Source organism: Mytilus galloprovincialis, chromosome 1 (genome assembly GCF_965363235.1).
Source record: "Mytilus galloprovincialis chromosome 1, xbMytGall1.hap1.1, whole genome shotgun sequence".
Lineage (NCBI taxonomy): Eukaryota > Metazoa > Mollusca > Bivalvia > Mytilida > Mytilidae > Mytilus > Mytilus galloprovincialis.
In genome coordinates this window covers 39,818,864-39,843,439 of record NC_134838.1, presented here as the reverse complement: position 1 = coordinate 39,843,439, position 24,576 = coordinate 39,818,864, and the positions used below count along the sequence as shown (strand labels likewise).

The following is a 24,576-nucleotide window of genomic DNA, read 5'->3' as shown; positions in this document are numbered from 1 at the left end:
AGGGCAAGTATGGACACAACATTCAAGCTGGATTCAGCTCTAAATTTGGATTGTGATTAAATAGTTGACACAGCATAGGTTTCTGACACAGAATGAATGTGTTCTAATGAACTTAAAATTTTTGTTTCTCTTAGAGCAATTCACTATGCTGTTGAATATTAATCCTCTCAAAAAAATGTTTGAAGAAATTTTCTTTTTTATTTATGAAATTTCAAATGAGAAAAATTGAACCCAATTTTTTTAATCACATCCCCCTTTCCCTTATTCCAAAACTAATCTCAATTAAAATTTCTAATGGAGTTTGCAACAATAACTACTCATTTAAATACATCATAAAATATTAAGATGTAAAAAAACTGCTTGTTATCACTGAATGGTAAAGATTATTTTAATTTATCAGTTGGTAGTAAAAAGTGAATATACATTGTATATTGTATATAACAAAGATTTAAGTTGATTCTGGACAAAGAAAGATAACTCCAATTAAAAAAAAATCTTGCTATTGCACAATATTTTGCAATTAGATATTTCTTGCTTACTATTCTGGACAAAGAAAGATAACTCTAATTAAAAAAAAATTTGATATTTCACAATATTGTGCAATTAGATATTTCTTGCCATTGCGCAATACTGTGCAATTGAAAAGACTTGCTATTGCACAATACTTAATATAATAATTTTAGATCCTGATTTGGACCAACTTGAAAACTGGGCCCATAATAAAAAATCTAAGTACATTTTTGGATTCAGCATATCAAAGAACTTCAAGATTTCAATTTTTGTTAAAATCAGACTAAGTTTAATTTTGGACCCTTTGGACTTTAGTGTAGACCAATTTGAAAACAGGACCAAAAATGAAGAATCTACATACACAGTTAGATTTGGTATATCAAAGAACCCCATTTATTCAATTTTTGATGAAATCAAACAAAGTTTAATTTTGGACCCCGATTTGGACCAACTTGAAAACTGGGCCAATAATCAAGAATCTAAGTACATTTTTAGATTCAGCATATCAAAGAACCTAACTGATTCATTTTTTGTCAAAATCAAACTAAGTTTAATTTTGGACCCTTTGGACCTTAATGTAGACCAATTTGAAAACGGGACCAAAAGTTAAGAATCTACATACACAGTCATGACAGTTAGATTCAGCATATCAAAGAACCCCAATTATTCAATTTTGATGAAATCAAACAAAAGTTTAATTTTGGACCCTTTGGGCCCCTTATTATGTTGGGACCAAAAGTCCCAAAATCAAACCCAACCTTTCTTTTATGGTCATAAACCTTGTGTTTAAATTTCATAGATTTCTATTTACTTATACTAACGTTATGGTGCGAAAACCAAGACTAGAGGCTCTAAAGAGCCTGTGTCGCTCACCTTGGTCTATGTGCATATCAAACAAAGGACACAAATGGATTCATGACAAAATTGTATTTTGGTGATGGTGATGTGTTTGAAGTTCTTACTTTACTGAACGATTTTGCTTCTTACAATTATATCTATAATGAACTTTGCCCATTAGTAACAGAGAACTATATTTGGTAAAAATTTACATAAATTTACCAAATTAATGAAAATTGTTAAAAATTGACTATAAAGGGCAATAACTCCTTAAGGGGTCAATTGACCATTCAGGTCATGTTGACTTATTTGTAGATCTTACTTTGCTGAACATTATTGCTGTTTACAGTTTATCGCTATCTATAATAGTATTCAAGATAACCAAAAACGGCAAAATTTCTTTAAAAATTACCAATTGGAGGGCAGCAACCCAACAACCAGTTGTCCAATTCATCTGAAAAATTCAGGGCAGATAGATATTGACTTGATTAACAATTTAACTTCTTGTCAGATTTGCTCTAGATGCTTTGGTTTCATAGTTATAAGCCAAAAACTGCATTTTATCCCTATGTTCTATTTTTTGCCGTGGCGGCCATCTTGGTTGAATGGCCAGGTCATCGGACACATTTTTTAAACTAGATACCCCAAAGATGATTGTGGCCTAGTAGTTTCAGTGGAGATTTTGTAAAAGATTACTTAGATTTATGAAAAATGGTTAAAGATTGACTATAAAGGGCAATAACTCCTAAAGGGGTCAACTGACCATTTTGGTCATGTTGACTTATTTGTAGATCTTACTTTGCTGAACATTATTGCTGTTTACAATTTATCTCTATCTATAATAATATTCAAGATAATAACCAAAAACAGCAAAATTTCCTCAAAATTACCAACTCAGGGGCAGCAACCCAACAACCGATTCACCGATTCATCTGAAAATTTCAGGGCAGATAGATCTTGACCTGATAAACATTTTTATCCCCTGTCAGATTTCCTCAAAATGCTTTTGTTTTTGAGTTATAAGCCAAAAACTGCATTTTACCCCTTTGTTCTATTTTTAGCCGTGGCGGCCATCTTGGTTGGATGACCAGGTCATGCCACACATTTTTTAAACTAGATACCCCAAAGATGATTGTGGCCAAGTTTGGATTAATTTGGCCCAGTAGTTTCAGAGGAGAAGATTTTTGTACAAGATTACTTTAAATAACGAAAAATGGTTAAAAATTGACTATAAAGGGCAATAACTCCTAAACGGGTCAACTGACCATTTTGGTCATGTTGACTTATTTGTAGATCTTACTTTGCTGAACATTATTGCTGTTTACAGTTTATCTCTATCTATAATAATATTCAAGATAATAACCAAAAACAGCAAAATTTCCTCAAAATTACCAATTCAGGGGCAGCAACCCAACAACCGATTGACCGATTCATCTGAAAATTTCAGGGCAGATAGATCTTGACCTGATAAACATTTTTACCCCAAATCAAATTTGCTCTAAATGCTTTGGTTTTTGAGTTATAAGCCAAAAACTGCATTTTACCCCTATGTTCTATTTTTAGCCGTGGCGGCCATCTTGGTTGGTTGACCGGGTCACGCCACACATTTTTTAAACTAGATACCCCAGTGATGATTGTGGCCAAGTTTGGTTTGATTTGGCCCAGTAGTTTCAGAGGAGAAGATTTTTGTAAAAGCTAACGCCGGACGACGACGGACGACGGACGACGGACGACGGACGCCGGACGCCGGACGCCGGACGCAAAGTGATGAGAAAAGCTCACTTGGCCCTATGGGCCAGGTGAGCTAAAAAATGCTTATTTGGGTCCCTTTTTGGCCCCTAATTCCTAAACTGTTGGGACCTAAACTCCCAAAATCAATACCAACCTTCCTTTTGTAGTCATTAACATTGTGTTTAAATTTCATTGATTTCTATTTACTTAAACTAATGTTATTGTGCGAAAACCAAGAATAATGCTTATTTGGGCCCTTTTTTGGCCCCTAATTCCTAAACTGTTGAGACCAAAACTCCCAAAATCAATCCCAACCGTTCTTTTGTGGTCATAAACCTTGTGTCAAAATTTCATAGATTTCTATTAACTTAAACTAAAGTTATAGTGCGAAAACCAAGAAAATGCTTATTTGGGCCCTTTTTGGCCCCTAATTCCTAAAATGTTGGGACCAAAACTCCCAAAATCAATACCAACCTTCCTTTTGTGGTCATAAACCTTGTGTTAAAATTTCATAGATTTCCATTCACTTTTACTAAAGTTAGAGTGCGAAAACTAAAAGTATTCGGACGCCGGACGACGACGACGACGACGACGCCGACGCCAACGTGATAGCAATATACGACGAAAATTTTTTCAAAATTTGCGGTCGTATAAAAATTGCTATTGTGATATTTGATTAATTGAATGATTGGTGTTAAACACTATTTTCAGCACTATTGTACTATTTTGTGGCGGTCGGTTTATATTGATACAGGGAGCCAGAAGTGCTGGAGAGAACCACCAACCTTCAGTAGGAAAACTGACAATCCAAGAAGATTAAGATTGGACTCAAGCGTACCTTACATGTGTCGTTTTGAACTCACAACCTCAGTGTTGTCAAGCTACTGATTCAGTTGTTGGACTACTTAGACCAATAGTCTGTATTAAATCATACATCAAATTTGCAATTCATTGGACATTTAAATTTGTGGTTACCTTGTACCCATTAAATATTCAAATTTTAAAGTAAATTTGGATTTTATTAGATAAATACTTACCATCATAAATTCTGAGTGTAACCCCAATTGCGTCATAGGTCAGATGGAAAATCCCAACTAAAAATAAACGTACTCTCACTGGTCCGGACATATACCCCTGTTTGCCCATATTCTTCCATTCAATTTCCTCAAGACAGAAACATAAGGAAAGGGGATGAAGGGGAGGTGGGTGGGACCTATAATTTATGATGGTAAGTATTTATCTAATAAAATCCAAATTTACTTTAAAATTTGAATATTTTATAGCTATAAATACGTTACCATCATAAATTCTGAGTAACAGAATCTAACGTAAAGCTGAATCCCCTGTAACAGAAGAAACAGGAGGAAAGTTCAATCTTTGTGCTGAAACTATAGGTCCAAGAGAGTATAAACTTTCGGCAAAAGTAGCCATAGATTGGAGGTAGTGAGATATAAAAGAGTTCTCATTTCTCCAGAAACCTGCAGACAGTACCTCTTCTAAAGATGCACTGTTAAACAGAGCCCAGGATGTGGAGATACCCCTAACATCATGAGCTTTAACATTAAAACTATTTAAAAGTTCTGCCTTAGAAGAACCATAAGCTAAAGATATGCATTTGCATATCCAAGTAGAAATAGTTTTAACAGAAAGATCTGAGATTCCTTTTTTAATAGGAATAAAGAGTCTTGAGTTAGAAACAGAACGTAAACTACACGTTCTTTCCAGATAAATAGATAGGATTCTTACTGGACATAAAAGTACAGAAATAGAATCGCTAGGGAGTGCAGGAATCACAACTGGTTCTGCACCCTTATCTGGAATCTGATTCTTTGCCAAAAAAGCAGGATCCGTTAAAAGAGTAACAGAAGATTTATCCCTGTTAAATCGAAGGCAAGCATCAGAAATAGAGAAGGCATGGATTTCACTCCTTCTCCGTCCAGAAGCCAAAGCTAAAAGAAAACAGCATTTATAGGAAAGAAACCTTAAATCTATTGTTTCTGCTGGTTCAAAAGGAGGAAGTTTTAAAAAGGATAAAACTAGTCCAAGGTCCCACTTAGGAACTAAAGTTTTTTGTCTTGGTCTTTCAAGACTAAAACTACGAACCAAAAGAGAAATATGCTCATTGATTCCAAAATCTGGGCCACCAGAAATATGAATAGTTCTTGAGATAGCTGATCTATATCCCTTAATAGTAGAGGGACATAATCCTTTGGATTCAAAAAGAAAAACTAGAAAGTCTGCTAATTGTTGTACAGTGACTTGGAAAGGATCAATTTCCCGCTCACTACACCAATCTGAGAAGATTGACCATTTTGCATCATAGACAATGCTAGTGGAGTCTCTGACAGACTTTGTGAGATGCTTGGTTGCTCCTTCAGAAAAACCTCTCTTTCTGAGGCTAACCCTGAGAGAAGCCAGGCGTGTAGATGAAGTTTTTCTGGATTTTGATAAAGAACCTTGCCCTTGATTTGAGACAGAAGGTCTGGTCTCAGAGGTAGAACTAGAGGACAAGCACATGATAGGCGCAGAAGGTCTGGAAACCAAGACTGTTTTGGCCATGCTGGAGCAATAACTATGATCTTGCAATTTTCCCCTGCTATTTTCTGAAGTACTGGGGAGAGAAACCTGAAAGGAGGGAAGGCGTACCCGAACATTCCTTTCCAAGATAGGCTCATTGCGTCTACCGCAAAAGATTTTGGATCTGGAACCGGAGACACAAATGTTAGAAGTTTGTGATTGAGACTGGTCGCAAACAGATCTATCTGAGGTGACCCCCAATGAAGAGTCACAGCTTTGAAAACTACTTGAAGTAGTTCCCACTCCGTGTTTACTGGAGCAAGGGATCTGGATAGAGTGTCGGCTAGAATATTGAGGTGCCCCGCAATATGTCTCACCACTAGATGAACCTGGAGTTGAAAACACAGAAGGAGAATGTCTCTGGCTATCTGATAAAGAGAAGGTGAATGAGTTCCTCCCTGATTCTTGAGATAAGCTACAACTGTTGTGTTGTCCGTGGCCAGAATGACAGACTGATTCTTTAGAGACATTTGGAAATGATTCAGTGCAAACAGAACTGCTTTCATTTCCAATACATTGATATGCTCTTCCAAAAGATCTGGACTCCAGACTCCCGAGATTGTAAGCCCCTCCAGATATGCTCCCCAACCGAGGGTGGAGGCATCTGTGAATAATGTTAGACTGGGAACTTGAGGGGACAGACATAGGCCCCTCATTACATTTTCCCGTACTAACCACCATTGAAGGTGTGGAAATAAAGGCTGAGTGATTGGAATCAATGCTTCCCATTCTTGTGAAGCTGCAATCCATAACTTGTGCAGATAAAACTGAAGCGGACGAATGTGAAGTCGTCCCAATGGAATTACATCTGCCAGAGAGTTCAATAGACCCAGAAGTTGCAAGAATTGACGTGCTGTGACTGATTGAACCGTCAGGAATAAATGTATTTTCTGACATAGTTTTGTAAATTTCTCCTCTGGTGGGAGGACTAGGCCTACACTGGTTAGGAAATGTTCTCCCAGGAAAACAAAGTCTTGAGACGGAATTATCTCTGACTTTTTCCAAGAGATAAGGAAGCCTAGGGACAGAAAACAATTGATGACCAAGTCTGTCTGAACCCTCAATTTGATTGGGCAAAATTCCTTGAGAAGGGAATCGTCCAGATAGGAATGAATCTGAATAGACAGGGAATGTAGGTGAGCTATAGCTGCCTGCATGATTTTGGTAAAAGCCAAAGGGGCTGTAGACAGGCCAAAAGGGAGAGCCTTGAACTGGAAAACTTTGTTGTTCCAAACGAAGCGAAGGTATTTCCTGTAAGTTTTGGAAATGGGAATGTGGAAATACGCGTCTGAAAGATCCAGAGAAGTAGTCCACATTCCTGGAAGGATTGAAGCCCTGATGGATCTGTTTGTTTCCATTTTGAAGTGGGGAACAATAAGAAATTTGTTCAGAATAGATAGGTCTATGACTGGCCTCATTCCTCCAGTCTTCTTTGGAACCAGAAAAAGACGGGAATAAAATCCCGGAGACAGAGTTAAGATCGACACCTCCTCTATTGCAGCTTTTTGTAACATAGTGTCCACTTCTACTGATAGAAGTTGACACTTGACTGGCTCTTGTGTATGAGACAAACTTATTGGAACTGCAGATAGAGGAGGTGGGTTCTTGAACTGAAGTGTTAATCCCCCTCGAATTATTGACAGCACATAACAGTCTGAGGTAATTTTCTTCCACTGATTTAGGAAAAAACTTAACCTCCCCCCTACTGGTATTGATTTTTGAGGAACTTGTTGTAAATTTTCCCCTGGGGAAGCTGTCAATAACGTACGAGGGGGCAAGAACCTAGGTACTAGACCCAGGTTTCTTGGAACCCTTAAAACCACCAGAAGGCTTACCTGAGCTTTTTCCTGAGTTATTGGGTTTGTTCTGCGGTTTGCCGTAGTTATTCTTCCTTTTCTTAGCAGAAGAAGGAGGACCACCTGAAGCAGAAGTACTATTAGAACTAGATGTAGCATTAACCGACCTCTTGCCATTAGTAACTTGTACACTAACTTTGACTGGAGGAGGGTTTTTGCTGAGTTCCTCTTGAACCCGCTGTAAGGGTAAACCAAACATCTTGTCAGAGAGTGGAGATTTCAGTAAAGAATCTTTCAAAGGCTCAGCGATAGAAATGTTTTCAAGAAACTCTGCTCTTTTAGATAGGGTGCAATTAGCAATAGAACCCATTAAAAGCAACTGAGATGAACCTAAAGCTTTATCCAGTTGAAGTAAGAAGGATCGTACTCCTGCTGGAACAACCGAATCTTCGCTGTTAAGCAAATGTCCGGTTGCAGCTAGAAAATGTTCGGCTGTGCCAAGAACTTGAGAAGCACTACGAAGGAGATTCTCAGTCTTTGACCAAACAGGTTGAGTGAGACGAAGACCATCTACTGGCTTTTTTCCCAATAAAGATGACATAGATTTGTCACAACTGGGAACAAGTCTACCCAGTGAAGAATCAAAGATATCAAAATCCTTGTACTTAACCTGATCAGAAAAGGATGACATTCCAAATCCTGAGATATTGTTATTAGCAACCTTTTCACTAGCAGAATTAGCGATACCTTCATTAATAAATTGTAAAGCAAAAGTCATATGGCCAGATTCAGGAAAAGAATTGTGAGAAGTCACAGTATCCTGAGAAATACCACAGGAAGCTTCAAAAGTTGAAGAAGGTTTCTTCGGCTTGGAAGGAGAGAGAAAAGGGATATGTGCTTCATCCCTCATCAAGGTATACACCTTATCCCTAAGATCCTTCAAGGAAGGAGGATCCTCAGTCTCCTTGGTGGGAGGTTGTTGAGCTGACTTAGAAGAAGGCTCAGGGGCCGTCTTCGATACCTTGGGAGAAGAAGAACTTTCAACATCCTCATCAGTGAGGAAAGCCCTTTCATGACTCCCAGGGGAAACAGAAAGCTCGTCATCCTCCCTCTCATCACATTCTACAGACTTAGCTGGAGAAGGTTGATGAGAAGAAACTCTATTTTCCAGTAGAGTCATACGACTGGATAGAGTACTAAATTCAGCCTTGAAAGACTCACCAAAGTCTAAAAGTAACTTCTGTAAACCATCCAAAGGTGATGCATGATCAGAAACCTGAGTACCATGAGAAGAACTAGAAGCTTGAGAGTCAGGTACGGTGGTAGAAGGAGCTACTGCAGAAGTCAAAGATACTGCTACGGGTAGAGCAGGAGCTAAAGGTGGTGCAGTAGCTACCCCAGAAGGGGGACCATAGAAATTGTCCCTATAAGGCCAAAAACCAGGTTGGTTTGGCATAAACCCACCATAAGGGTAAGACTGTGGCCAAGGTGGCTGAGACCATGAGGGTAAAGGTTGTGTGCCCGTGTTGGGAAGCATATACCCACAATAGGATAATGGGGGTCTAGAACCTGGCAAGTTCAAGCCCATAGCTGTACCTGGGACAGAACTAATAGTACCCGCTGAATTAACAGACCTAGATAAAGTATGAGTCACCGAAGTTGACGTAGGTACCCCCCCAAAATGCATGGCCGAACCTTGTGAAAGGGTCGGATAGGTAGCAATACCAGACACCGTTGTCGAAACTCCGGTCAATGTACTGGTAGTTTGGGGGGGACTTAAAGGTAGTGACCCATCTAAGAGATAGTCCGAACCAGGAATACTTACATACGGACTATTCAAATTAAAGTCCATAATAAATTTTACTTTAGTCAAAAACACAAATAATTTGTTTAGAAATTTAAACAAAACAAGGGAATATATTTCCAATAAAATACACAATATATATGAAAAGCAATTAAGCTATTCAAAAAACTAAACACTTCTCTGTTGAATCTGTAAAACTTGATGTGCACGTGTGACCGATGTCGCAGATGGAAATTGAATGGAAGAATATGGGCAAACAGGGGTATATGTCCGGACCAGTGAGAGTACGTTTATTTTTAGTTGGGATTTTCCATCTGACCTATGACGCAATTGGGGTTACACTCAGAATTTATGATGGTAACGTATTTATAGCTATAAAATCTACAAAAATTGATATCCAACAAATAATAAATATCCACAGTATATTAAAAGATTCATAAATTTTCTTACAGTGAGTTGACTGTTAGTGTTGCTCTCCACCAATTGCAACTCATTCAAAATTTTGACCAAATTGCAATTTGTTTTATAAAATCAAATTGTTCAACTGGTCAGAAATTTGAACCAACTGCTGTAGAAAACCACAGCCAAGTCATGAAAGTGCAAGGTGATAAAATAAAACATACTTACAATCCTATAAGACTTTATCTCCACTTTAATGATGTTGTGACAAAATTAGTTTATCAGTTTGTATAGTTATATTATATTCATTTCCATGCTGAAGGGGAACTGTTTATTTTGAATTGCTATTAAATTGTCCAAACTAAGCTTTCATATGGTTTTTCTTTCTAAAAGTATTCTATATTTATAAGAATCAGACATTATGTGAATTAAAAAATTTCATATTCAGTAAAATATGTGTAAAATTGAAATATATGTTTGTAGGAAGTTTCCATGGGGGAGATAATAACTTTTCTTTCAAAAAGTCTTTATTCAAAAGAATAATATTTTAGGTTATCTCCCCTGAAAACTTATCAATAGCATATTGTTATTCCAGACATATTTTACTGAATATATGATGTTTTATTTAAAATGATATCTGATTCTTATAAATATAGAATACTTTTAGAAAGAAAAACTATATGAAAGCTTAGTTTGGACAATTTTATAGCAATTCAAAATAAACAGTTCCTCTTCAGCATGGAAATGACTATAATATAACTATACAAACTGATAAACTAATTTTGTCACAGCATCATTAAAGTGGAGTTAAAGTCTTATAGGATTGTAAGTATATTTCATTTTATCACCTTGCACTTTCACATTTTGACTGAACAATTTGTTCAATATTCTGACCAGTTGAACAATTTGGTTTAATAAAACAAATTGTAATTTGGTCAAAATTTTGAATGAGTTGCAATTGGTGGAGAGCAACACTAACAGTCAACTCACTGTAATATACATGTATGAAGAAAATCCTGTGAAAAATATTCAGATAAGGCCACACCAATTTAATTCCTTGTTCGACGGACCCGCCCGCACCTTTTTTTTTCAAAACAGATTTTTTTAATTTTTTTTTATATTCCCGCATTGGTAAATGTAATCATGTCCATTTCCCGCACCGTTGTTTTGTAAATATTATAAAAAGATATAAACATTTGTCTTTAGATCAAAGTCTTTTAAACCTGTATATAACGATTTTAACCCTATTAGCACCCTACCACACTGTACATATCTGTAAAACCAATTAATCCCAAGGTGGAGTGCTCCGAAATAAAACAGCGGAAATACCTATACAGAACAAAACATAGGTTTCTTTCCCCCTACTTATATTCCCTATCACAAAATGTTCGTTGTTAGAATAAAATTCAAGGAACTTCTGAAAGAGTTGCCTTCAACTGCAATTAAATTGTATGCTGGCGAAACAAAACTATCCATAGCCGCTGTATGTTTATGCACCTGTCCTGATTGATTCAGGGACCTGTCGCTCAGCAGTTGTCATTGGTTGATGTGGTGCATTGGTCTGTTGGTATTTTCCCGTTTCGGCGTTTGGATATATAAATTAGATCGTTGGTTTTCCTGTTCGAATTGTGTACACTAATGATTTTAGGGTCCCTTATAGCTTGCTGTTTGGTATTGATCAAAGCCCTGTGTAAAAGGCCATACTTTGACCTGTGTTTGGAACAATACCCCCCCCCCCCCTTTTCAGACAAGGGGTCATTTTACTGTTGTAGAAAAGAAAATAGAAATACCAAGGATTTGTAAAGTGCTACTATACAAAACCTTTCATAACTTAGAATTTTTTACTCAAAAAGAGGTTAAATACAACATATTTTTAACAACTTTTCTAAAAGAGGGGTCCACTTATTATGAATAATAAACTGTTAAAGTAAATGTGTTAACATGGTTAAAGTCCAGAAAGATTACAAAATTCTTTGACCATTTAATACCAGATAGATATATAGTTCTTTGGGAAAATATGAGCCCTTTTGTACTAAAAAGTGTTTTTTACCAAAAAATATATTGTAAAGTTATATTGACCCCTCATTAAAAGGGATATTTATAACATTAAGGGGTTGTTCCCAACCTGATTATGACTTGAATGGAGAATTGTCTCATTGTCAGTCACACATTCAAAGACCAGATTTAATTATTCAAATATTTCTTGGTAAACAGGGAAAAAAATACTTCATTAATTAAAGAAATGTCAAAGTACAAGTGATAAATCAAGTTTTAATATTGTCAAATCCTACTATTTATGTTTACAAAAAAAAAATATAATCGCTCGCCTTTACTTTTCAAGCTTCGCCTCAAAAATTTGCAAATTAAATATTTTTTTATTAAAATTTTCAAATCGATCGCTATTTTGGAGTCCAAAAATCCGTAGAACAAGAAATTAAATTGGTGTGGCATAACAATAGATGCAAAAATAGAATGTGGATTTGAAAATAAACTTGAATAAATCTGTATTTCTTCCAAATGAAACTGACATCTTTACATAGATTGGTGCTGCCTCTCTATAATGCATATAATCAATCTGAATAAATCTACCTTTTATCCCTGTTCCTCTGTACAGACTGGTGAGGTGTAGATGATATTGGAGGTCTAAAAGTTGTACTAAAATCCAAGTTTGCTCGTATTTCTGACACAACCTTGAAATAGACAAAAGATTATACAGCTGTATACTGCGGATTCTTTTATTTTCGTGCTTACCAATTTTGTGGTTTTGCTGAAGTCTGCATACAAACCTTTAGAAAATTTGTCATTCGTTGAACATTTGACTTATCCTGTACCCACAAAATCCTCGAAAATTGGTATCCAACAAATAATAATGAATCCACAGTAACATAAATGAAGTCATGCCCAAGTATGTTTTGTTGCTTTAGTCAGTTCAGATTTTATAATACCCTGAAATTTGGTTGATAGCAAATAATTTCTAGATTTTATGATTACAAAGTACTTTTCTTGATGAACACTCTTCAGAAATGCTCAAAAATAAACATTTGAAAGACAGGAATGTGTACATGTGTAAAAATGTTAGGAGTTAATACAACCAAAAAAGACCTGAAAAATACCCAAATTCATCTAAGGTCAACTTTGCCATAGAGAATTGGAACCTTTGTTTCTCAATATATTCTTACTTGATCAACAAGGAATTTTAAAGTTGTATGTTATAAATCATGTCAGTACCAATGCAAGGACTACTAATCTGATGATACCCTTGGGGACTGAACAATCCACCAATATGTTACAGTGCCAGTAAATTAAAATAACACTTCATAAATTTTGAGAGTCTTAAGCATTTTTCTGAATGTACCATAATTAGGAAAGCTCAAATCTTCGCATTTGAAAGCCAGGTATGAATATAAATATGTAGAAACATTAGGAGATATATTCATCTATGGTCAACTTTTCCTTAGAAACCTTAGCTTCTTAATTATTTATATTTTCCCTTCTAGGCTGCATGAGCATCTAGTTCTTATAAGCTCATACAACTTCATAATACATTTACTTTTAAGTAAAATAAAAAACATTCTGATAAAAAAAAAATGAGGACATCTGTGTATAAAATAAAAATATAAAATGATAAGTCACAGTGATTCTCTAGATTTCAGTTATAATTAAAATTTACATTATGTTCAGTTAAAACCAAAAAGTGAAATTGAAAAGGAGAACATCTGACTAATTAAAGTACCCATTTTCTGGGTTAGAAACTGTTAAAATATAATTTTCTTGGTATACACACCCTTGAGTGTCAAGACGAAGAATAACAAACATGAGGACAAAGAAGTGTTTGAATCTGATACCACTGTCTGACAATAACTAATTGATATACTCTTTACCTCTACTGCATCTTGATTATTGACCGACTGTAGTAAAAACTTTATAATGACTGGGAGTTCTTCTACTTCTGCAGAGTGAAGTGTCTTTAAAACTGTTCCTCTTACCTGAAACAGAAAATACATATTAAAAGATTTTTACTATTTGAAAGCATTAATAAAATTGAGAATGGAAATAGGGAATGTGCCAAAGAGACAACAACCCGACCATAGAAAAAAAACAACAGCAGAAGGTCACCAACAGGTCTTCAATGTAGCGAGAAATTAAACATTGTTCAACACTACAGTCGACTCTCGTTATGTCGAAGTCAGCCGGACCAGAGAAATATTTCGAGATACACGTAGTTCGACTCAAACGAACACCGGAAGTTCGACAATCTAAGGGACACAACTCTTGCTTAGCTTGGTAAAGCTAAAATAAATCCGGGTGAATATGGCAAGGGGGTCGATATTCTAGTATCAGATCGATGTATTTGTTTGTCACAGTCTTTTATTATTATAATGACATTATTTTTACTTATTCAATTGTTTCTATTAAAAAATATCCTATGGCTTGTCCACATGTTCCAAGAGAGTAATTTCCAATCGATAGTTTCGTTATTCAGGTCGGTTATAGCTGACAAAATTGTTTATTCTCGGATACAAGAGATTTAAGAAAATTTTGATTTCTATTCATTTTGTTTTATCTCACTCTTTCTTTTCAAAAGAAAATATAACAAGATTAAAGACGCCGTTTGAGTAGTTTTTAGGTGATCATCAACGGAAGCCATAATCCTCACTTTATACACACCCAAGCTCATTAGTGTAAATCACAAATTAATTGTTTTGTAAACATTTTAAATACTTTTTCATGAACATTAACAATGTATCACTAATTATTTATAAAAATTCTATAAAAGATAATCTTAGGTAAACACTCATGGAAATAGCATGTCATAAATCAATACAGTGGTCAGTGACCGGAAATTTAATTACACGTGTATTGTCAGATTATCTCTCTTCAATCCATTTAAATCCCGGAGGTCATGTTTTGACATATGTGTATTAGTTCGAGATAAAAAAATGAATTTTGAATGCTTTTGTTAACCTTGGGACCGTAAATTTAGTTCGACTCAACCGAAATTTCGACTCATCCAATTTCGACTCATCAGGAGTCGAATTACATACTTTTGTATGGAATAAAGTTCGGGACCACGTGAAAACTTTGACTCATCCGAAATTTCGAGTCAACCGAGTTCGAGACAACGAGAGTTAACTGTATTTCCACCAAAAAGTTTTAAAAAAAAAACCACAAGTGTGGCATGCATTTTAAAAATGAACATTAACCATTCTTTCATGTTTTCTATGCAATAATCATTTTAAACTGAATTATCATTATGTCACCTTCATGAAATTTTATTTGGCACTTCAACTGATCAGAATTTGACATCTAACATGCAGTATGTCCTCGGCTCACATTACTGGTCAGTAGTTTCTCAAGAACTTTTTTTGCACTAATAACACACACAGTGTCAAATTATAAATATGTATACTCCCTTGATAGCCATTTTTTCAAAATTATATCCTTCTAATCTTTATATTAGTCCATAAAAAATGTATATAAATATCTCAAACATTTATTTGAACAATTTTAGATCCTGACATATTTGAGTCACTCATCTAATGTTGAGACAATATGTTGACCTATGGATTTCTTTTGGATTGAGTTCAATGGGTTGCTGCCTCATTGAAGTACATTCCACATCTCAATTTGTCCAGGAGTGCTTTTTTCTTTGATTTTAGAAAACTTCAATAGTAATATTATCTCTACCTCAGCCAATAATTCTGAAGTAAGGTTCAGATTAGCCAAGGAATCTAGAATGGGAACTGTGAGCTGTGTGTTATGTGAGAGTAAATCTCTTAGTGCAGTGGCTACATCCCCGTGTTCTGAATCTTCTACAACCTCTGGTAAACAAGAAATTATCTCCCTTTGTACATCTAGTGTGACGATTCCAATCATCTCTACCATCTTCTCTGTAATCTCCTGCAATATAACTAATTATTCTAAATGTCTATAGATAAAAAGGTATAATTTACAGGGCTCACACTGAAAAAATGGTAACACTTGTAGAAAATATTAAAGTCAGTGATGAAAGGAGTGGAACATGAGGAATTTTTTAATTTACCTTATATTACTTGATCTCAGAGCCAAACAAGTCCCTATTCTCATTTCGATTTCATCAACTGAACATATTTGTTTAACATTATGAATATATTGGTATTTAAAAACATTAAAATAGTGTCAAACAAGTGAAACTGTGAGCTACTGCTCACTGATGATACCCCCGCCGCAAGTTGATAATTTTAATAGTGTAAAAATATGCAAGTGTTCGGTAAACAGGAAGTAGTTGAGTGATGAATCTGAAAACGCATCACACGGTATAGCTGACTTGTATAAATCCTGAAACCAAATTTCAGAAATCCTTGTATTGCAGTTCCTGAGAAAAATGTGACGGAAATTTTCAACTTGGTTATCATGTGTAAAATAGTACTAGTGTTCGGTAAACAGGAAGTTGTTGAGTGATGAATCTGAAAACGCATCACACGGTATAGCATACTTATATAAACCTTAAAACAAAATTTCAGAAATCCTTGTATTGTAGTTCCTGAGAAAAATGTGATGGAAATTTTCAACTTGGTTATCATGTGTAAAATAGTACAAGTGTTCAGTAAACAGGAAGTTGTTGAGTGATGAATCTGAAAACGCATCACACGGTATAGCTGACTTGTATAAATCCTGAAACCAAATTTCAGAAATCCTTGTATTGTAGTTCCTGAGAAAAATGTGACGGAAATTTTCAACTTGGTTATCATGTGTAAAATAATACAAGTGTTCGGTAAACAGGAAGTTATCGAGTGATGAATCTGAAAACACATCACACGGTATAGCTGACTTGTATAAATCCTGAAACCAAATTTCAGAAATCCTTGTATTGTAGTTCCTGAGAAAATTGTGATGGAAATTTTCAACTTGGTTATCATGTGTAAAATAGTACTAGTGTTTGGTAAACAGGAAGTTATTGAGTGATGAATCTGAAAAGGCATCACACGTGTAGCAGACTTATTTAAACCCTGAAACCAAATTTCAGAAATCCTTATATTGTAGTTCCTGAGAAAAATGCGACGAAAAATATTCATGGAACGGACGGACTGACGGAAGGACAGACAGAGGTAAAACAGTATACCCCCCTTTTTTCAAAGCGGGGGTATAAAAAGTTGAAATGATGATGTCATGCCCAAATTAGGTGACCCCAAAAATTTAGGTTTGAAGCGTAAATTATATAGAGAAAACATTTGGAGAGGTCAGAAAGTGACCGTTAGAGACAGGTTCATTTCATTTAGAAAAGTAGAATTGCACTCTTATGACTCAAATATTTTCAATACAAATCTATAACATTAAAGTTTCCTAAGTGGAGATAGCAAATGCATATTGTACCTTTCCTGCTAATATTCTGTCTAGCCATCTAAATTGACTCATCAATAATCTTGGTATGTTAACTTTTTCACCATGTTCAAATATAGATCTGAAAAACAAATTAAATAAAAATACAATTTGCTTTTAAATGATAAACAATTTTCTAGTAGCGAGCACATTTTTTAAACCTGCTTTCTAAATTATGTTTTAACATCTTTTAACATTTTATTCACACAATAATTGTCAAAGTTCTATTATATAGATATAAGGAGATGTAGTATGGAGTGCCAATGAGACAACTCTCCATCGAAGCAATAATTTGTAAAAGTAAACCATTGTAGGTCAAAGTACATTTTTCAACATAGAGTCTTGGCTCATACCACCACAGCAAGTAATAAAGAGCCCCAAAAACGACTATTGTACAACCCTTCATACAGGAAAGCCAATGGTCCAATTAAAATAACCAAGAAACAAGAAACGCATCAACAAACGACAACCACTGAACATCAGGTAGTTGGTCTAACTTACTGGTCATCTTCTGTAAATTCTGCCAATTTTTCTAGTAAGCAATGCATTAGTTTGGTCTGAAAATAGAATAACATAGTTTTAAGTAAAAAAAAAAAACAGAGGTAAATATCTTAGCTAAAATAAAAATAAATCAAATGGTGTTTAATTTCTCTTCCTATAAAAGAGTGGGAGCAAGTTTTAGTGGTTTCTATCAAAGAAGAATTCAACAGACACATGAGAGCAACTGGTGATAAAAGGTTGTCTTTATATAGAGAATGTACGATTTACAGATGCAGGGAACACAAAAAGATAACAAATATCAAGCTATAACATTTTAATATTAAAAGGTAAAACATTGTGTACTTTGGATTCACTTTTTATGGACATGACATGTTGTTTCATCAATGTTTTATTTTGGTGGTTTTGTCATTTCCCTTCAAAGAATAATGGCATTTATTTGCTTTTCTCTCAATATTAAGAAATTAGTGTTTTGCTTTTCTCTTGAAAATTAATTTCATCCTATAAATTCAAATTAATCCATTCCAAAATATAATGTATGATTTACAGAGTATCTAATTGAGCTAATAACTAGATGTAACATATATAACAAGAATGTGTCCATAGTACACGGATGCCCCACTCACACTATAATTTTCCATGTTCAGTGGACTGTGAAATTGGGGTCAAAACTTTAATGTGGAATTAAAATTAGAAAGATCATATCATAGGGAACATGTGTACTAAGTTTCAAGTTGATGTGACTTTAACTTCATCAAAAACTACCTTGACCAAAACCTTTAACCTGAACTTCGCACTATCATTTTCTATGTTCAGTGGACCATGAAATTAAGGTCAAAACTATAATTTGGAATTAAAATTAGAAAGATCATATCATGGGGAACATGTGTAATAAGTTTCAAGTTGATTGGGCTTCAACTTCATCAAAAACTACCTTGACCAAAAACTTTAACCTGAAATGGGATGAACGAACGGAGGCACAGACCAGAAAACATAATGCCCCTCTACTATCGTAGGTGGGGCATAAAAATACTATTAACAGTACAAGCTGTATATTTGTGCTGCTCAAACATGGCTATTTAGCATCAGAATAACAAGTTTGTTTTCTTTTAACACACGTTAAATTCTTTTAAAGAAATCCTATGGATGTTTTCTTAAACTTTTTTTTCAATAGACATCATTTAAATTGTTTTCTGTATATTCAACATGTATCTTGTTTTTATTCTGTTTAATCTTAATAATCAACTTGCTTGACATCTACAAACCATTTAAATAAATTTACCTGTATTAAATCAACTCCAAGAAGCAATCTGACTAAACAGTCTTGATGAACACTTCTTGCACTAGAAATACAAAAGAAAAACTAACAATGATTATTTTTTATGAAATTATGTGAACCAACCTACTTTTCACAGATACATTTCAGCCCCAACTAGCAGACTTTGCAGCTATTTTTTCCTGATTTTCTAGCACAATCCATATAAGAGAGAATATAAGTGTGGCATTTTCATGACAATTTATGTGCATGCCATTTCTAGTTCAGAAAATTGTGTTAACAAACAATCAACTGAAATTTGTTGGTATGTCCAAGTGATTCTAAAGTAGTATTAAACCTTTTAAAGACAGTAGCGCTAGCATGAAACAATTACCAATATGCATATGCTTCATATTGGAATACATGTTTTTTATAACCCAAGTTCATATAAGTTTATTTATAAAGTCACCATAGTTTTTTTTTAAATTATAAACAACATCTCAAAAATTGGATTCCTTTTTCATTTAATAAGCAAATTGAAATTTTGATTTATGAATATCTTCTTTTTTAAAATTCCATAATTCTTTATTTCACATACATTATGCCATGCAATAAATATGAAATATCATTCAACAAATACACTGCTGAATTATTTGAAGCAAGTCAATTGTGACTTAAGAATGGCCTGAGGAGTTATCTAAGTTGAGATATTATCCATGTAAGTTAAGATTTACCTGTCACATTCTGATGCTGTAAATGTAGGAACCAGGCTGTTGTGTAATCTGAAAATAAATATCAGTATCATCAAGACAACAAGATTAACAATGTCTCCAGTTTTTCACTAAAAAAATCATTTTTTTATAACTGAAATTTAAACAAATAAAATATTTATTAAATATAATAGAAATAGGTTTCATGTGAAAATATCAAACATTGCTTATCTTAGATGAATTTAAGCTATCTTTAATTGTACTACTAAAACTAGATATAAATGGTATTCATTACATGTGTTGAAGTCTTAAAACTTTGCTCAGTGCTCAGGGCACAAAAATCATGTTCGGAACATGAAATCCAGCATTTTGATTGGATGATTTTGGAGTATGAGTACAAAAAACTGACTTGAAAGTGTTATGACTTAAAGGCTGTTAAGGTTGTCAAGTACCTCTTTTGGTCCTCAATATATTCTTGGAATCCTTCCACAAATTCATCTAAAACCTTAAATGATAGAAATTTTAACAGCACATATACATGACATATATATATATAATTGTATTTATATTCAATTTAATTTTGACTTAAAGAAGGAAAATGTGATGTTAGAATGTGTTTCCTTTATTTTGTTACCTTTATTTTGTTACTTTTTTCTAAAATAGCATCTTTGCTTAAAATTTGTACTGGAATCACCTAAAGTTAATTTGTATTTTTGTTATTATCATCAAACACATAATCATCTCAAGTCAGGTTACAACCTCTTTTCCTTGAATATGACCAACTGTAAGTGGAGTTTTCAAAGGATTTGTTCATACATGAGCAACAAGACAGGTGCCACATCTGCTTACCCTTCCAGAGCACCTGAGATCACCCACGACTTTTGATAGGGTTCGTGTTGCTCAGTTTTTTCATGTTATGCTTTGTGTACTGTTGTTTGTCTTTTTGTCCTTTTTCTTTTTTTGTCATGGCGTTATTTTCTACTTATGAATTAGAATATTACTTTGGTATCTTTTGCCTCTCTTTTTACACTGTTCTTTTTAATTTTTACATGATTTGTATGTAATGCAATTTGCTCGTGAAATTGCATTTCAAAGTATTCTTTTTTTATTTTCTTTCATTTGTAATAAATAATTTTCCCTATTTTTATTGGAATTAGTCAACATGAATAATAATTTACCTACTGCAAACATATCAAAATTACTTAAAAATTCTCAAAATTAATAATAATCAGATAATTAAGAAATATATGGTGCAAATATTTAATAAGAAAAATGTCCTTTGCACATAAAGCAGGTAATATAAATATCTTCCTAAATCAAACGTTAACTGTCAACAAGTTTACCTCTGGATAACTTTCATGTCTTTTTAATGAAACTTGGAGATTTCTCTGAAATACTGCTTGGTCAAAGCCTAAATAAATCATAAAAAATTATCCTATTTCTAAAATGATCAGCTAGATACTAATGATCATGATGATATATCATGTCAGTTAAATTTTCTAATTTTTATGTATGATTACATTGGTAAAACAGTTTCAAAGATATATTTTTTTCAGTCATAAGATAAACAGTAAAAACAACCATTGTATCCAGAAATACAATGAATAGCAAATTCACTTATTGTTTAAAACTTTTGTCAGGTGAAACTGTTGTGGTAACTTGAAATTTACATTATATTGTTCATAAGAAAATTTGAAGGTTTAAGCTTCATAAGAACCATAAGAATCAGTATGGATTTCTTTATTAAATTAGACCAGTTAAAAAATCCTATATTCATAGATAATCTTATAAAATTGAGAATGGAAATGGGGAATGTGTCAAAGAGACAACAACCCGACCAAAGAGCAGAAAACAGCTGAAGGCCATCAAAGGGTTTTCAATTCAGCGAGAAAATCCTGCACCCTGAGGCGTGCTTCAGCTGACCCCTAAACATAAATAAAAGACCAATTTCCTCAGTGTAATGCCTTTAATTATTTCTTAAATACAAGACAAACTTTTTGAGAGTATATGTTTACAAACATTTTCTTGAATTTCAAAGTTGGTTTACAAATAGTGAGGTTGTTTAAATGTACAAGAAATGGGATCAGTATCTTTTTTGAATATCAACATTGGAATATGACAAACAGAAGTACACACATGGTTTTTAAAGGTTTTTTTATTTGTCATTTGGAAAACATGTATAGAGATGTGATAATCTAACTGGACTATTAATGAAAGTGTACTTTGCTGAGATATAATTTCTTGATTATAAACATTTCTTTAACCTTCCAATACATTTTTTTAAATATAGTTACCCAGTGAATTAGGTTTATTTCCCTTCATTAATGTCAGTCCTGCTTTGTTCACTAATTCACAAAATGTAGAATTGTTTTGATATATATCTTCATCCTCACTGCCTTTTCTTTTCTTTTGGCCACCTAGAAATTCAACATAAAATGTCATTCAAATATAAAATGTATACAGATCATGTAGATGTTATAAACAGACTACAGTTGTGCAGAATTGTCAGTATGATTCATATACATTTGTTTCTTCTTAACATGTTAAAACTCAATATATAGAGAGTGTGTCCATGGAATACAGATGATGCACAAGAATGCTCTTATATAACATTATAAACAGACATAATGAAAGAATGATAAAAGTGACGCAACCTAAATTCAAACTGACTTTACTGTATCTGTATTTTGTGGTAATAAGCATTAATTGACAGTTTAATTGTTTAACATGATAAAACTAAATAAGCATTGTGTACAAGTTTCACTGCTGCGACGAGGGCATACAAACTTGTTAATTCTAAACATGTCATAACTAAAATATTGTAGTAAATGACCAGAGAGAGAGAGATGAACAAATTGTTCAGCTCCCTAAAATTTTAACAATATTCCATGAAGAGAATCAAGTCAGAATCCTGTAATTCGGGGGTTTTCAGTGATCACAGTCTTCCATATTTGTTTTTCTTTTACTGATTTTTACATAAATCAGGAGTTTTTTTCGTTTGAATTGTTGGCACCTTTTATAGCCAACAAATGTACTATATGATTATGGTTTTGCTCATTGTTGAATTAAGGCCATAATATAACCTACATTATTACATTGGTTGCAATGAATTACATTGATTTCCCAGTTAGATAAAAACTGATAATTTCACATGTGAAATAACCGTGGTTATTTCACTCTCTGACGTCATACAACAATAGGCGTTGTCAAGACGTCGATAACGTCGGATCAAAACAAATTGTCAATGCGTAGGAAAAAGATATAGTTCCTTACATTTTCTACATGAATTTCATAAAAAAAAAGCCATTTGCCAATGTAATAAAAAGAATAACTAATCGCCGTATTTGAATATCAAAAATAAGACAACTTGTGACCGAACGCCGCTATGGATTAAACTCGTGCTGCGCACTCGTTTAATCCATGCGTCGTTCGGTCACGCGTTGTCTTATTTTTGATATTCAAATACGGCGATTAGTTATACTATAAATGTATGATATCTTTCATCTACATCACCTGGTGTATAATTGATAGTTGTCTCATTGGCATGCAAACATGTACCACATATTTCTATAATGTAAAATGAATCCTTCATTTTACATATTAAACTAAAACCCTTTGAACTATTTCACAAGACAAAACATAAATATTGCACATTGTACTTAACGACATAGATATTTTTTTTTATCTATATCAAATATAAGTGTAAATTCAGAAATTTTTGCGATATTTTTTGTTGTTTGAAAATTACTACAGGATGTATCACCAAAACTAAAAACTCACAATCAAATTTTTTGTAGCATTATTTGTATAAAGCACAACAATGACAAATGAATGAATCCACATTTAGGTTCATTAACAATTGAATTACATGCATATCTGGATATCAAATTGAAATTTAACCCAGGTGAAATCAATTTTATTCAGTGATTTGAGAAATGATCCAATGAGAAATTAAATGTTCAACGAATAACAAATTTTCTATATGCTTGATTGCAGACTTCAGCAAAACCACGAAATTAAATATCCACAAATATGTAGGATCTCATTTATCAAGTATATTGGTACAAGAAAATAAATGACTCCACACAAATATGGTCAAAAATCTTAAATGGGAAAGCCTAGAAGAACAGAAACTAACAAATTTTTCTTCCCAAGGACCATCAGGGATTGGAACAACCTACCAACATCAGCCAACACAGTTGAGGGATTCATAGCTGCCCTTAACATGCTATAGGCATGCTCTGAAAGGAAGTAGACAATTCCAGTTGTACATGATATTAATTGTATCATATTGCGAACATTTCAAATGTAAATAGCCAAGAGAGAACTTTCTGTGTTGCCTGACACTGCGTTAAGTTTTCAGTCGGAACCAATTAAATTCATTTTGTAATCCAGTCCTTAATTGGAACAAGATGAAGAAACTATGTCTGTACATGTAATACCTTTAATCTTTTCATCCCCATGTTCTCCACTAGTCTTCCTTTTCTTAGAAAAAACAGAATTTCTTTCTGCCACCATGCTGAATCTGAAATGGATTTCTTTATTATAATTAACAAACAAACAAAGCATTAGGCATCCATTTCTAACTTTGCAACTAGAGTACATAAACACAATAAAATTTAACAAAAATGTACACAATTATTTACCACAGGCACTTGTTTTCTATCCATGGCAAGATCTATCCCTATATATATTCCTCGTAATTACCCTCCCTTTTTCTCAATCAATTCATTTGAATGTGGACATATAGTTAAACACCCCTTTTATCTTTAGTTGGGATCCCCCTTTAAAAACGGCTGGATTCGCCCCTGGAACGCATACATCAAAACACAAAAAAAAAGGGGGGGCTTTGTATGTTCAATGTTTTGGTCCAATGCAATGTATTGCCTCAGGGTCTTTCTCAACATCAGAATGTATAAATCTAAAGAATCTTAACAAATAACCTCGCCGCTGAGAACAGCAATATAATAATATAATGTGAAAACAATGAGATGATATCTTCGAAGATACTTTGTAAATTTCCTTGTTTTCCTTTTTTACATTTCCCGCCAAATGTCATTTCCGGTTTATCGTACTTTTTGAAAACACCACAGAAAACGA

General features: G+C 33.9%; 1 protein-coding gene across 1 annotated transcript in view; it reads right to left on the bottom strand.

The window, feature by feature from the left end:
* The window catches only part of LOC143074168 (Fanconi anemia group D2 protein-like), an 82,952-nt gene extending 58,442 nt beyond the window's left edge, over positions 1-24,510 (bottom strand). Inside the window, exons 1-12 of the mRNA XM_076249720.1 lie at positions 24,420-24,510; positions 23,919-24,001; positions 21,771-21,893; positions 20,820-20,887; positions 19,929-19,981; positions 19,501-19,548; positions 18,794-18,854; positions 17,515-17,570; positions 17,008-17,095; positions 15,343-15,555; positions 13,536-13,640; positions 12,244-12,344 (exon numbers count right to left, since the gene is read on the bottom strand). Coding sequence (XP_076105835.1) covers positions 12,244-12,344; positions 13,536-13,640; positions 15,343-15,555; positions 17,008-17,095; positions 17,515-17,570; positions 18,794-18,854; positions 19,501-19,548; positions 19,929-19,981; positions 20,820-20,887; positions 21,771-21,893; positions 23,919-23,994 — 992 coding nt within the window. The 5' untranslated portion in view covers positions 23,995-24,001; positions 24,420-24,510. The remainder of the gene's footprint in view (positions 1-12,243; positions 12,345-13,535; positions 13,641-15,342; positions 15,556-17,007; positions 17,096-17,514; positions 17,571-18,793; positions 18,855-19,500; positions 19,549-19,928; positions 19,982-20,819; positions 20,888-21,770; positions 21,894-23,918; positions 24,002-24,419) is intronic.
* Positions 24,511-24,576: the final 66 nt, after the last annotated feature.